Raw genomic sequence first — 14,203 nt, 5'->3', positions numbered from 1 at the left:
GTATACCCAGAGTCAGCTCCAAATTCCTTTACATAGATTTGAGTTATAAGCCCATAACTAGCATTCTCAAAGATATTGATAAAAGTCTATCGTGCAAATTTTAGAGATGTAGCAAGATAACTATTGTTCAAGGGACTTGAAACAGTCATTTGAATGTTTCGTTTGACTCCCTGAATATTATTTTATTAAGATTTACTAGTTTTGCCCTACTTTATCGCCTTTAAAATTTACACACTAATGTAAATGGTGCAGGTTGTGATACAACTGCTCTTTCTTGTTGAAAGAGCTTTCTTGTTGTCAGCTAACATTGGGCTGAGTAAGTGTTTGATAGATGTTCTTTATGGTTGCTATTGCAGCTGTAATAAATTATGGACTACTAGTTCTCTGATTACTATGTTCTCTGATACTGTGGTTTATAAATGCATTTTTATATTCTGACTATTGCCGATGCTCTTTTTTATGTTTATTCTTTTTCATCAAAGGTTGAATCTCCTTTGAAAAAATTAACATGTTCAAAAACATCAATCAGATATCATATGTATGGCTACAAGTTCTAGTCTTCAAAAATCTAGATAAAGGAGCAGAGAGATATAAAAACTCTAGATTTTTTCTGTTATCTGGGACAGAAATCATGTGAGATAGCAACACCTATCTAATCTGGCTATACTAAACTAGGTTTATCTGGTTAAACTAAAGACAATATTACTAAAAATCAGTTCACGCCAATCTTGCTGGGCTCAGCTGAGTGTCAATTCAATTATACATCATACATTGTCAACAATATTGTTTTTTGTTTCTAATAAGTGGCAAAATGGTTAAGGCACCAGGCTAGAAACTTTGTGTTTTAATTCTATTTTAGGCATGAAGTCATCTGGGTGATGTCAGACCAGTTGCTATCTCTTAACCCCAGGAATAAGGCAATGGCAAATCTCTTCCAAAAAGTACTGTGGGTATCTTCAATCTTTTCTCATAATGATCAGACTGTTGTCCAGAAACTAGCTTGCTGGTTTTCTCAGGATAACAATTATCTTAATTATGCTGGCAGAGCTTGATATATTTGACTGTATAATGTGATTCCCCCCCAAAAAACTTTCTAAAATATAAGAGCATACTCTGATCATGCAACTCTTTTTGATTGCCTTGAACAGGCCAGATATGAATCATCTACATTTGTTCTTCTTTTCATCTAGTTACTCTATATTGTTTAATTTGATCAGTTCTGCCATTTTGCTACATTTTCACAAGCATTCTTGTGTTTCCTGGCCTACTTTTCAAAGCCGATTTTTTTGTAGTAACATTTTCTACATCATATTTGGATATTTAGGTAATTTCTCCTTTTTATAAATATTTGTATTTTTAGGTTAGCATATTGAAAAATACTGAGTTAGTTTTCACATGCTAGAGGGCACGTATCCCAACAAGCTATTTTCTCTTCATAAAGTGAATAATCACCTTTCTAAGTTTTTCTGTTTTGGCCTGAATTACTAATTTTCCAGTGTTTGCCACTGTGAGGCTTGCCAAGCTAATGATATTCCATTGGTTGTAAATTTGAATGTAAGATCTAAGATGATAAACCCCACTTGGGAATCAAAGGTTGTCATTTCCAAAATTGCAAAAAATCAACAGTGTATTATGTTATTTCATGCATGCCATTTTATTATTTTATTTTATTTTATTATATTTACTGTTCAACTATTTCACTATTAGTCATACATTTATGCACATGTGAGTTTGTATATATGTGATAATGAGAACTTATTTATGAATTATGTTTGTTCAATAATTATAATCTAATAATGGAAGATCAACATTGGGTGCAGTTCAAAATTCTATCCAACAATAACCAGAACACGCTACAAACTAACTCTCTAATACAGTCTCAATGAAAGCATATCCCTCTACACACACACACACACACACACACACACACACACACACACACACACACACACGTCTATACACACACATAGAGATGCACTGGCAGTCTCTGAGAATCAGATATGGTTGAACAGAAAAAAAAATGTTAATGAGTATTGCACTATAATAATTGCTATGTATTGATGTTATTGGATTAGTGCTGCAAAGCAGATATCCAATGGGAAATTTATAATTAAAGTTTGTTGAACTCCTTAATTTCAAAGCTTGCATATCATTAAATCTTTTCACTTTATATGAAAAGCACCTCCTTTAGTTCTCTGTGCATAAAAAAATGAAAGTTAACACTATATATTTACAAAAAAACCTTAGTTTAATTGCTACAAACATACAATAACACTCTTAATGGTGATTAAAATTTAAAAGTTATTATGAGCACCGTAACATTATAGATAAAAATATACAACCTAGGTAAAAAATATTCCAAAAATTAAACCAAGTCTCAGAAGCTTACTAGGATATCAACAGCATAATATTCATTATAGTTTACTTAACAAACAGACTTAAACCTAAATATTTCAGAATTGTATTTACAAAGAATTACAGAATTAAAAATAAATTAATACTGTTTCCATTTCTACTGCTAAAATTTCTGGCTTTTCTCAATTTTGAAGTAATATTCCCAGTTGTTCAGTAACATATACCTGAATCCAAAAGTCATTTCTTGCCATTATAATTTAATACCTTTTTATACTGATTATGATTATAGTATATATCCAATCTTCTGGATTCAGACATTTGAGAAAGTCACTGTATTTATTGGAGTCTAGAAATAAGTATTTTAGAGATGGGAATTCATAGATAAACTTCATAGATAAACTTACTTAATATCATGACTATTCAGATAGAAAGGTTACACTGTATCTTTGAAAATAAATTAGGCCAGGAATTTTAGAGAATTGTTACTTATATATGAAAAATAGCAATCAAGAATGTGATCCCAACATTTAATCAACTGCAGGTACAATTTTCAATCATTAATATTTTCAAGGCTGACTCTTATCTCCAACTCCTACAGCCAATTCAGAATATTCCGAACTGTTAAAAGTATTTCCACAATTTACTTCAATCTGTAAAATATTTTTTTAAAGAAAATATACTGCATAATTATACATTACTTAATTGAACTTCATCTTTTACTTTCTCTTCATGTAACTCAAGGCAGCTGGAAATGGTATCACTCTCTAGCATTTTGGGGCATGGAAACTGTTCCAGAAGTGAAAGGAGACGTTGATGACTACTGGAGAAAATCTGGTCATAGCCTAAACTTAGGCTTTCTCCAGAAGTGCACTCCTAGTATACCACGTAGCGCAGACTCCTGCTGATTTTCACTAACTTCTGGTTTCAACTTTTGAATTAGACTGTAATCTTGCACCTTGCTTTAGGCTTCAATCACACACACTTAAATGTGATTGCTATGGAGATTAGCAATTTTACTTCAAGGCTGAAGAGAAAAACAGCAAACTAAGAATGTAAACAAAACAGAAGCTAACTTGTAGAGTTAGTTTTCAATAGGAGCACACAGAAGAATAGTCCAAATCCAAAGTTCCAAGAGCCAGGTCAAGGTTGTTAGTTAGCCAAGAGGTCAGAGGTTCAACGTTTCTTACAAACAGAATTTATAGGAATTCTGTGTCAGGGATCAGACATTTTCAGCAACATGGGTCAAAGGTGCTTCTGAGTTTCTCTTTCTGGCCATCTCTTTTCTCTCTCTTTTCTCCTCATCTTCCCAAATTCGGGGAAATTGGGTTGATGATCACAAAACATTAGGAACAGCAAAATATATAGACCTAAAACTAGATAAAATTAGAATAAAGTGCTCCTTCTTTCCTTCCTTTCTGAATCAATTATTCTTGGTTCTATATACATAGGTAGAAAATTGAAATTCTGATTTTTGTTTTTTTAATGTCAGCTCTTAACATAAACATGCTGATCAATAAGGCAAACCAATGAGTCTTTTGAGTAATTTGACAGACATCCACAAATAAAAAGGAAGATAAATTGTCTCTGCTGAAAAACTGACCACCATAGGCACTATACACATTTCTCTAACAAATTTTCCCAAGTCATATCCCATATATCTTAAAGTACATAACACATTTTGTTATTTAAAAAATATCTCATGAAACTCCTGAAATGATTTCAAGAGGTGGAAAGCTGAGACTCAACATGCCCATTATATGCAATAAGCACTGATATAAAGAAAAACTTCACACTGAATTCCAAAGTTGATGAGAAAAAATATTTTAACTGAACGTAAGCATTTAATATGTGAACTATCTCTACAGAAACCATTAAGTGTGAGGTGATAGTTTGTATATGTATTTTATACATAACAGGTAGTAGTTGAAGTAAATCAGTGGTTTCACTGCTTTATGAATACTCTCATGAACCTGCCCAAGTTTATGTACAGATTGCAACTATAGACTCAAAGCACCAGGTCATCTTAATAAGTATTAGAAAAAGCAATCTAACATTTTTAATATGCAAATATTTTTTCACTTCAAAATATAATAAAAATTAGTAAACCAAAACATAGTAAATTATTGTTGTGCAGTTTTATCAGTGTTATACAGGAGACCCGAGATTGTATACATCTGCATTCTTTAATCCAGATTTGTCTATTTCTTTGTCTTGCCGCTCACATACAAAATAGGGAACAGAAATCCTTAAAAAGGAAAGAAAAAATAGCAAAGAAAACAAAACATGATAAATCCCAAGACCCAGTTGATGGCATAAATGTAGATTATCACCATGTCCATGTCAAATCCCCATCCACGGCTATCGTCCTCAAAATCCATATAATCCATTCTGTGAGCAGCATGTGGAAAATGCCTTCGTGTAAAGGATTCTGTACTCTGAAAACCTGCTGAATAAATATAATAACAATTTGATAAAACATCTTATGGAAAATAATTTAGTTTTATAACCTTTACAACTATGTATGCCCAATACATGGAAATGAAAATGCATAAAGGAAAAGAAGGAAACTTGTGTGGGTTAATTCAGCGGCCCCCCAACCTTTTGGGCATCAGGGACCAGTTCTGTGGAGAGAGGTTTTTCTATGGATCCGAGGGGGCGTAGTTTTGCATGCTGCCTGCATCCAGTTGCTGGCCTGCCATGGCCCAGTGCCAGTCCACGGACAGGGGTTGAGGACTCCTGGGTTAATTTAGGGTTTCTATAACCTTTACTAGAAACCAAGAGTGAAGTAGGAAAGTAGGAATTTTCAATCAGAAGTCCTGTAGCAATACAGCAATAGTACTTAGTTACCAGTATATACAACCCATAGTGCTTTACAGCAGCGATCCCCAACCTTTCTGGCTCCACGGACCGGCATTGGTGAGAGCAGTGAGCAGTGGCCGAGGGGGGGGGGGGGGAGATGATTTTGCATGTGCAACCTAGATCCCCTGCTTGCACAAATGAAGCTTCACACTCACCTGCCGCTTGTGCAGCCAGTTCCCTTTATTTAAACGAAAGACTTCATTGTGCAAGTGAAGTGTGATCTCAATATATCCACCCATTATATATTTTAATATGTATTAATGGCTAACCTTATCAATTGTACTGATAATATCCTATGCTGTTGCTACTAATTAACTATAATTATAATGAAACCAATTACATGATAATAATTTGCTTAAATCTATAAAGTGAGCTTGTAACCAACCCACTTTAGGCTTACATTTCCTTGCTTTTTGTACTGAATCTGTCAAACAATCAGTTTGGTATAATTGTGTCTCGATCGCTAAGTTAAATGTACCTTTTGAGAAAAAAACCCTCTCCTTCAGGGGTGATGCATATCAACATGATGATATCCATCTTTAAATTTTCTGGGCCAAATAAGAGATTCACTAGAAGTTCTGACCAGGTCTGGGTGGTGAAAAGTATCTATTCATTTGGCACATCCCGGACAATTGATAGACTCAATGTGGTTTCAAAAGGAACTTGGTGTTTTTTTTCCCTGAAGTATGGTGCATGGTTCAGTTAAGGCCTTGGTTGCAAGCATGGAATGAAGCCCATTATTCAGCGCCTTTTTACTCAGGATTCAGTTTTGTTATAGTACTGAGACAGTATCAATTACACTTGTGATTGACTACTGGAGTGTTCAGGATCAGGATGGACCAACCATCCTGGACTTTTCAGATCTCTTGGCAGTCTTTGATACCATTAACCATTTGGACTGGCTTCAAGGACTGGGAGTGCGGAGAACTGTTTTATAGTGATTCTGTTTCTTCTTCCAGTGATTCTGTTTCTTCCATAGTGGTGGACAGAAGGCCTGATTCTAGGCCCCACATTCTCTGTGGTAGCTTGCATTTATTGAATTGCTGTTTTGACTAAATTGCTGATGCTCCTAATCTAGCAAGTCTTTGAGACTGAGGTGACTTATAAATTTCTTATACAAATAAAAATATCACTATGCAGTGCCATTTCTTTGTCAGCTTCCTAATTCAACATGGAAAGTGGTCTTTCCACATCCACACAAAAAGAAGAAAAACAGGTCATTCCATTTGCTTGGCTGAGAAACTTCACTTGGTCCCCTAAAATGTTTTCATTCAGGATGGTTTGAATTTACTAACAAATGAACTCTTAATATAGAAACAAAGAAAACCGATGGCAGAAAAAGACCCAGTGGTCCATCGAGTCTACCCTTTGAATTTTTGTTTTCTTTTTAATTTATTATTTTTATTTATTATATCCCATTCAAATGATTAAGCTATTCAAGTCAATCAAGACATCATATGTAACAATAAATATTTTGTTCCAAATTTGTCAAATTTAATTTCACAATGTAGAAATGGAGCTTGATATTATCAGAGTGGCATTGTCTCAAACATATTTGATATACTATGTTAGTGTAGCTTTTAAGATTTAAATTACAAAGATAAATATGTTTGATTTTATATCTATCCTTTTGCAAGCTCTTAAGTGTTTCAGATCTGTGCTGGCTTACATCCTAAAGATTATGCCTCTATAACCTGTTTTTTAATTTGATTTCCAAGAAATGAATTTGTAACTACAGCTGAAAACACTTTACTATTTACTGACCACATAGAAATCCTCTATATAATATATCCTCTAGAGAACTCAAATCAAATTGGCCACAAGTGATTCTTTTTATTTATTTCCATTCTTACAGAAAACAAATATGCCAAGGGGCTATTTTTGCGTCATCATCTTAGAATTTTCTTGCAATCTTTAATCAAGGCATAGTTACGCAAACACTTAGTGATATTTTATGATATGTTGCTTCGGCTGAGAAGATTTGAATGAATAAATGTAACAGTTGATTTGTTGGTTTTACTTTAAGCAAATCTACATTAAATTTACCCTAGATTAGACTTTATAATGTAATCATTCTTCATTCAATAGTAATTTTATTACTGTAATTGTTTTTGCTGTAGGAACCCGAGATATATCTAATACTGCATTAGTAAAATGCCTGACCCAATATTTCTCACCTGAGAACATACGGAGTCCATCAAATGAAGAAAACAAACACAATCACAAATCTGAAGTGTAAGCTATAGGCTCACATTTTAAAAAGCTTCAAAATTCTAACACATGCTCTGACTTTAAGATCTGCGTCATGTAAGCACTGTGAAGATATTCTGCAATCTCCAGAGGACTTAAATTTAAATGAGTCTTGATAGACCTGAATACTGCTGAGTGTTTAGATCCACCCATGCCAATAATTTGTGGTTCAAACTATGTGGTCATAGTTTGAAAATTTTTCAGATGGCAAATTTTTCTTAATTTTATTTTTCATAAATATTTTAATATATTTTTACTTGTTTTTTTTTAACCTGAATCTTAAAGTTAGGTCATATAATGATCCAATTCAAATTAAGACACTTATGTTTTCAGATTTTAAAATCTACTTCTTATGTGTAATGTTGAAATAAAGAATTCCAAAGTGAGCTGCATTTACTGAACTGAAAAGAGTTGGGCTTTGCTCCAAGTATGGAACTGAGATTCAATTAACAGTCTGTTCCCATCTTCTTTCCTTCAGCTCCTTTCATTTCCTTGCATTGATTTTTGTAGCATTTAAGAAAGGAACAATTCTACTCTACCCACCCCCAGTAAAGAAAATGATAGTCAAAAATCCATTAGATGGCATTAAGGAAGATGATGCAAAATGATGACAACAACAACATAGCATTTTCATTTTATTAAGAACAAAAGAATGGCACACAGTGAAGTGATGAAAAATATAATGGATATTATTTGTTCTAAGTTGCTCTTCAAAGTGAGCCAACATTTTAGAACATTCCCAGCAACATCTGCATTTTTCAGTTAAAAAGTATTTTTATCAAGTGAGATTTACCCTTGTATGATAATTGGACAAAGCAATTTATATTTAGACACGAGTATGGTGTGATGTTGAGAAAATCATGTGGAAGACAGTCACTCAAATTCCTTTTAGGCTTTACATAGCCATAGCTGTTAATGAACATAACTAATATGGGTGAAGCTTTATATAAGAAGACAAAAGAAAAAAATAGATACCATCTCAAAGTGCTATTGAGATGAAAATATTAATCAAGCAATTGGTCAGTTTTTAAAGAATGACTACCATAAGTATGAAATGCAATATTAGCATTAAGAATAGAGGAAGCAGACATATAACTGCAACTGCTCCACTGCTCTCTATCAGCCATGGTGGTGCAGTGGTTAGAGTGCAGTACTACTTCCACTGCCTGCAATTTGGCGGTTCAAATCTCATCAGGCTCAAGGTTGACTCAGCCTTCCATCTTTCTGAGTGGGTAAAATGAAGACCCAAATTGTTGGGGGCAATATGCTGACTCTGTAAACCGCTTAGAGAGGACTGTAAAGCACTATGAAACAGTATATAAATCTAAGTGCTATTGCTGTTATTATTACTGGTAACTCTCCAGGTTTCCAATATAGGACTTTTCTAATCATTTTTACTTTAGATGCCAGAGATTAAAGTTAATAATATCTACATGTAAATCATCCTGAATTGTTTTCACTGACCAAGCATTGATAATATTACATCTTGGGAAGGAGAATCATTGGAATCAAGATAGTGGAGAGAGAGGAGCCACATTCAGGCCCCTTGACTGATTTTGTTCCTTCCTCTGTTTGTGATAGAATTTTTTTCCCCATTTTAATATTTTCTACCTGGATGGAAGCTGTTTATATTGGAAGGTCAGTGACTCAGATCAGACTATATCAAAGAGCAGCATACCAAAGGCAGAGAAGCATTTGTGGTTTTTCTCTATTTGTTTTCCTGGCCTTGTTTGACTTGTTGCATTTATCGTTTCTCAGCATTTCCCAGCATTTCACAACATCTTGTTAGCTGTGCCTGTGGAGCCAGTTTTGTCATGCTGTTGTGGACTTTTTTGGTTTAGGAGGCTGATTTTGAGGACTTGTTTTTGGGAAGATGGCTGTTGCTGAGGTCTGGAGTGTTGCTGGATGCTAAGGAAAGGCTGTTACGGATTGCTGTGGAATGTTTCTGCCAGACACTCTTGCTGTCAGGACTTCTGTTGGAATTTTTGCTGGGGATTCTGCTGTTGGATGTCTTTGGTGCTGCCTGGTTTCTCCTAAATTTCTGAGTTTCTTCCTTTGAGGGATGGTATGGATAGCTCCAACGAGGCAGGATGAAAGAATGGAGGAAGAAATAATGTGATTCCATTTATCTCCATCTGTTTTTAAACTCCTTGTCTTTAGGTGTTTTGTGAATAGACAGTTGGCTCTTCTAGGTAAGGTAAAGGTGGGAAGGGAGCCTTGCTGTAATGTCCGTATATGTTTTGTAGTGGATGGGAAGGTAGTGGCTGGATATTCTGATGCTGAGAGCTGGGCATCTGGCTTCTCTGGATGACTGAGAATGACACTGGGAAGTTCCTGATCCTAGGTCTTAAAGAGCCTGGTGTGGGGGAATGGGCTTCCATGGGTGGGGGAGGGAGATGGGCCACAACATCATGGTGGTATCAGGCATGGGAAGGTATGGCAGGAGACTGAAAATTATAATAGACTTAAGAACTTCAGTTTAACCAATTAAGGGCAAGTAGAGAAGGAACGTAAAGGATCTCATACAGGGAACTCCTTTGACAATCTATTGCCAATAGTAGCAACCCCATGTTTCCCTGAAAATAAGACTCAGTCTTATATTTTTGGGACCACCAAAGTAAGTACTAGGGCTTATTTTCGGGGGATGCCATATTTTTTCCCCCATGAACGGGAGGCCCGCTTCTTCTGCTTACTCACAGCTGCAACAGGGCAGGAGACTGCACGATGCGCCAATGCCACCGCCATAAAGCGAGGGGGTGGAGTTGCCCCAAGCTTATCTCAGGGCCCTGCAGCCAGGCCATCCATGCACCAACACCTGCCTTGCCTCAAGACGGTGGCTCCAGCAGCCCTCTAGCATGACCCCATGTGGCAACCGGCCCACTTTCTCTGCTTACTCACTGCTGCAATGCAGCAGGCAAGCTGAGAGATGGTGGGATGGAGTGGGAGGCTGGCCTCGGGAGGCCTGTCTTCACGTGTCTCAGCTTTCCTGCGGCCCACATGGCATGTCGGGATCACCTTTCTTCTTCACAACAACTCTGCCTCCATCTGCTGCCAATGCTGCTGCGTGAAGGCAAGCCTTCTGCGGCCGGCTGCCCTGTCTGGTCCGACTCTTGGCTTTCCCGTCTCCTGTGTGGCATATCCGGATTGCGTTCCTCTGCCTACTGTTTGTACAAGTAATCAACTCACTTGTGCTGTACAGGCTGCAGCTGCTGCCAGACACCATCGGCCCATGCGCCCTCCAGTGCTGGCCACATCCCCTGCTGATGACCTTAACTAGGACTTATTTTTGGGGTAGGGCATGTTAAAAAAAATCAGGCTAGGGTTTATTTTCAGAGTGGGTCTTATTCTCGGGAAAACAGGATGTTAGGATAAATACTACAAATACTAGATGAATAAGTATATCTTGCAATGCTTTGGGCAATATGTACAGTACTTATACATCCTTTTTCTAAGTATTCACATTTAGATTACAAATGACATTAAAACAGAAATTTGATGTGTAATCAACATAGAGATATAGTATGCTTCTTTGTTCCCTACATTTTACTAAAGATAGTCCTTGACTTATGATCGTAATGGAACTTTCTCATCATGGTTGTAAATTGGAACAGTCATAAATTGGATCAGAAAAGCTACTACACAGATTTTGCTGTCAATTTATACAATTTATATTGGAAAATAATGCTAATTTTGTACTACAGATTATTTCTTTCCAATACTGATTTTAATTAACCATTATCTAGAAACATAAAGAAGAAATTAAAAAAGAAACTTAATAATGAGAATATAGGCTGTTAAGAAAAAATTCACAAACGTGTGGAGCAATAAAACTGATGTACTCTGAATGTTTTGAAAGTCTAGAAAGGTGAGAAAAGAAATATAATCCATTATGTTTAAAATATAACCCACAGAGCCTTTGGGAGGAATGACCTAAAAGACTTTAGAGAAACTATAAATATTTAATCAGTTGTAAGAGATACAATTTAGAAAGAATAGATGGCAAATAATTTCCTAACAAGTATACAGCATTACAGAGATATTCTTTAAGGATTTTGCTAAAAGCAGCCAACTGAATATAACTTGATAGAAATGCACATAACAATTCCCATTTTAAAAAATACCGGGGATTATTTTAATTATGAATATTTAAATTGGAGAAAAAAAGGAAAAATCTGTTAAGAGTAAACTATAGTTTAAAACTTCATCTAACAGGAAACATGATGTATTTCTAAGACAAAAAGGACATATGGATTAATACTACAACTTTACCAATGTTTTCCTAATATTATTTGTTAACACTGGAAAACTGATATCTAGCAAAATATCAATTGACAAAACAAAAACTATATCAGAAACTATGAATCTTTTTGGTGAACCTTAATTTTCATTAATCTTGAAGATACATATTGGCACTTCCAAAATGTGATATATTTTATATTTCCAGTATTTGAAGAATGGATTTACATTCAAATATATATAATTTATATTTAGGAAATGTTTAATAAGGAGGAAAATAAATGTTGAACAGAGAAGGGTATCACAGGCAGTCAGTTGAATGTATTAAAGAAAACACAGTATGTATCACTTTCAATTGGCTACAAAAAAAGACAGCCTTCTAAATCGTATTTGGCACAAGTTCAGCTTTATTTAATTTTTCTTCCAACTTTCAAAAAGGTGTTTTGAAGCTGGAAAGATCCCACAAATTAACAATTTAAAAAGATATTGAATCTGAATGAGGAAAGTGTAAAAGTTAGGATTATTATTGTAATATTTGTTGTAGTAGACATTCTAGACGTAAGAAGACTGCTGTTCACAGCAATGCTCATCTTAATCTTATTAATAAACAAATAGCTGCCAGCACATTAGTTGGTATATAATATTTTTCTACTTTTGACTGAAGCTTCGAAATGATCACTCATAAGAATTTATCAAAGGATGAAATCCTTTTATTACAAAGATTTTCTAAAATATGAATACCTCAGACAAGTCTTTGGTTCTGATTAGTTTTGCCTGAAGATAAAGTAATAAATGTACCATAGACCAGTGGTCCCCAACCCCCGGTCCGCGGACCGGTGCCGGGCCGTGGAGTACCTGGCACCGGGCCGCGCAGCGGCCGGGGGACAGGAACGCTGCAGCGCAAAGGCTCCTGGGCCGTGCGCAATGGGCCTGCGCAAAAGCTCCTGGGCCGTGGCCCCACCCCTGCGCGCGCTCAGCGGGCCGCGGCGATAAAAAGGTTGGGGACCACTGCCATAGACCACAGAAAGTTCCTCCTACTTTCAGTCTCAAAACACCAATCTTGATCCTCCTAATTAATGTTCTGTTTTGGGGAACAGTTTTATATAAAAGTGATTGGACTTGAATCTTTCAGCAAAAAGTTTGGATATTTTAGAATGGAGTGTCAAATAATGCTAAACCAGTACCTGACTCAGATTCAAATATTTAGTCACTAATTCACATTCTGACAGTGCCAACAAAAAATCTGGAAGGTTCTAAACCACTGTTAGCAGAATACCTTTTGCTTTTATTTGTCATCTGTCATGAAGTAATAAAGACATTTTAAGCTAATAAACGCCAAGATAGCTGATAACCTAAAAAACATACAGATCAAATAGATTAGGAATAGGACTACAACAACTATACCTTTCATATTATACTTTTAGTACTATAAAGTTGGGTGGACGCCTTTGAACTGTGGTGCTGAAGGCAACTATTACACATCCCATGGACTGCAAAAATAACAAAGAAGCCCTAGGCCGAACCTCATTAAAAATATCACTTGAAGCCAAGATTGCTATACAAAAGCTATTATACTTTAGTCATGTCATGAGAGCTGATTCACTTAAAAACAATCATGTTGGGAGTGATCAGCAGATAACGGAGAAGGGAACTCCTTAGTACCAGTTGGCTGGTCATCATTATAAAGGATGACACTGGGATGACCATGGTGAATCTGAAGGAGACAATATGAGAAAGAGGGGCATGGAGAGTACTGATCCATGGAGTGGTCAAGGGTCAGACATGACTGATTGGTTGACAATGATGATTCTAAAGTTAGACAACTCCTTATAGAAGTCAGTAGCAGGAAAAAAATTTTTTAACGTGATTCCCAGAGATAGACTATAGAGGTAACTGACAGCTATACCCACAGATCTTAGGCAATGATCTTATAATATGTGAAGTGAGTTATAATAGGAGAAGTGAGCAGCCACTTGATGTTCTTCTGCACCAATTCCTAATGCTGCTTTAAGTTCCTCTCCAATAATCTAGAAGGCTATTCATTTTGTTTTTTGCATTATGAAGAATTACTCTTTACTTTATTAAGCTTATTATGTTTATTATTTAGCATTTCATGATCTGGTTTGAAGTTTTCTTCTATTTTTGTAGCCTGTAACCTGAATATTCTTGCTTAAAGTGATGACTTACTATTATGTCATTCAGAGCATTGTTTTACCTATATTGGTTTGTTTCTTCATAGTTAGAAGTTTCTTTTCATCTCCTCAATGTTTATGGAGCCTTTATTTTTACCTGTACTTATTCTTCTGTATTGTATCTCAGCTCTCGATCTGCCTCTTATCCCTTCGTCTACGACAGCCAATTTCATCACAATATCTTGCTGACTGGCAACAACTACTATATACCTGGTGTACTAGCTAGCAGAAAGCTTATCTGTCGTTTTAGTGAAGCTACCACGGTTTTTAATAGATTCTGCTGTCAGATATTTGTTGATCTATACTGTTTG

General features: G+C 35.8%; 1 protein-coding gene across 3 annotated transcripts in view; it reads right to left on the bottom strand.

Annotated features, from left to right (window-relative positions):
* Positions 1–2,229: 2,229 nt before the first annotated feature.
* Positions 2,230–14,203, bottom strand: part of RNF180 (ring finger protein 180) — a 48,328-nt gene continuing 36,354 nt past the window's right edge. For 2 of the 3 annotated variants that reach the window (XM_034440973.3, XM_034440974.3), the window contains exon 6: positions 2,230–4,801. In XM_034440973.3, the coding sequence (XP_034296864.2) occupies positions 4,602–4,801 (200 nt within the window). In that variant the 3' untranslated portion in view covers positions 2,230–4,601. The remainder of the gene's footprint in view (positions 4,802–14,203) is intronic. The other variant, XM_034440975.3, reaches the window with a different exon arrangement.

This window comes from Pantherophis guttatus, chromosome 2 (genome assembly GCF_059756535.1).
Source record: "Pantherophis guttatus breed Tessera chromosome 2, ASM5975653v1, whole genome shotgun sequence".
Classification (NCBI taxonomy): domain Eukaryota; kingdom Metazoa; phylum Chordata; class Lepidosauria; order Squamata; family Colubridae; genus Pantherophis; species Pantherophis guttatus.
The sequence above is the reverse complement of the archived record's forward strand: the minus strand, read 5'-3'. Positions and strand labels throughout refer to the sequence as shown.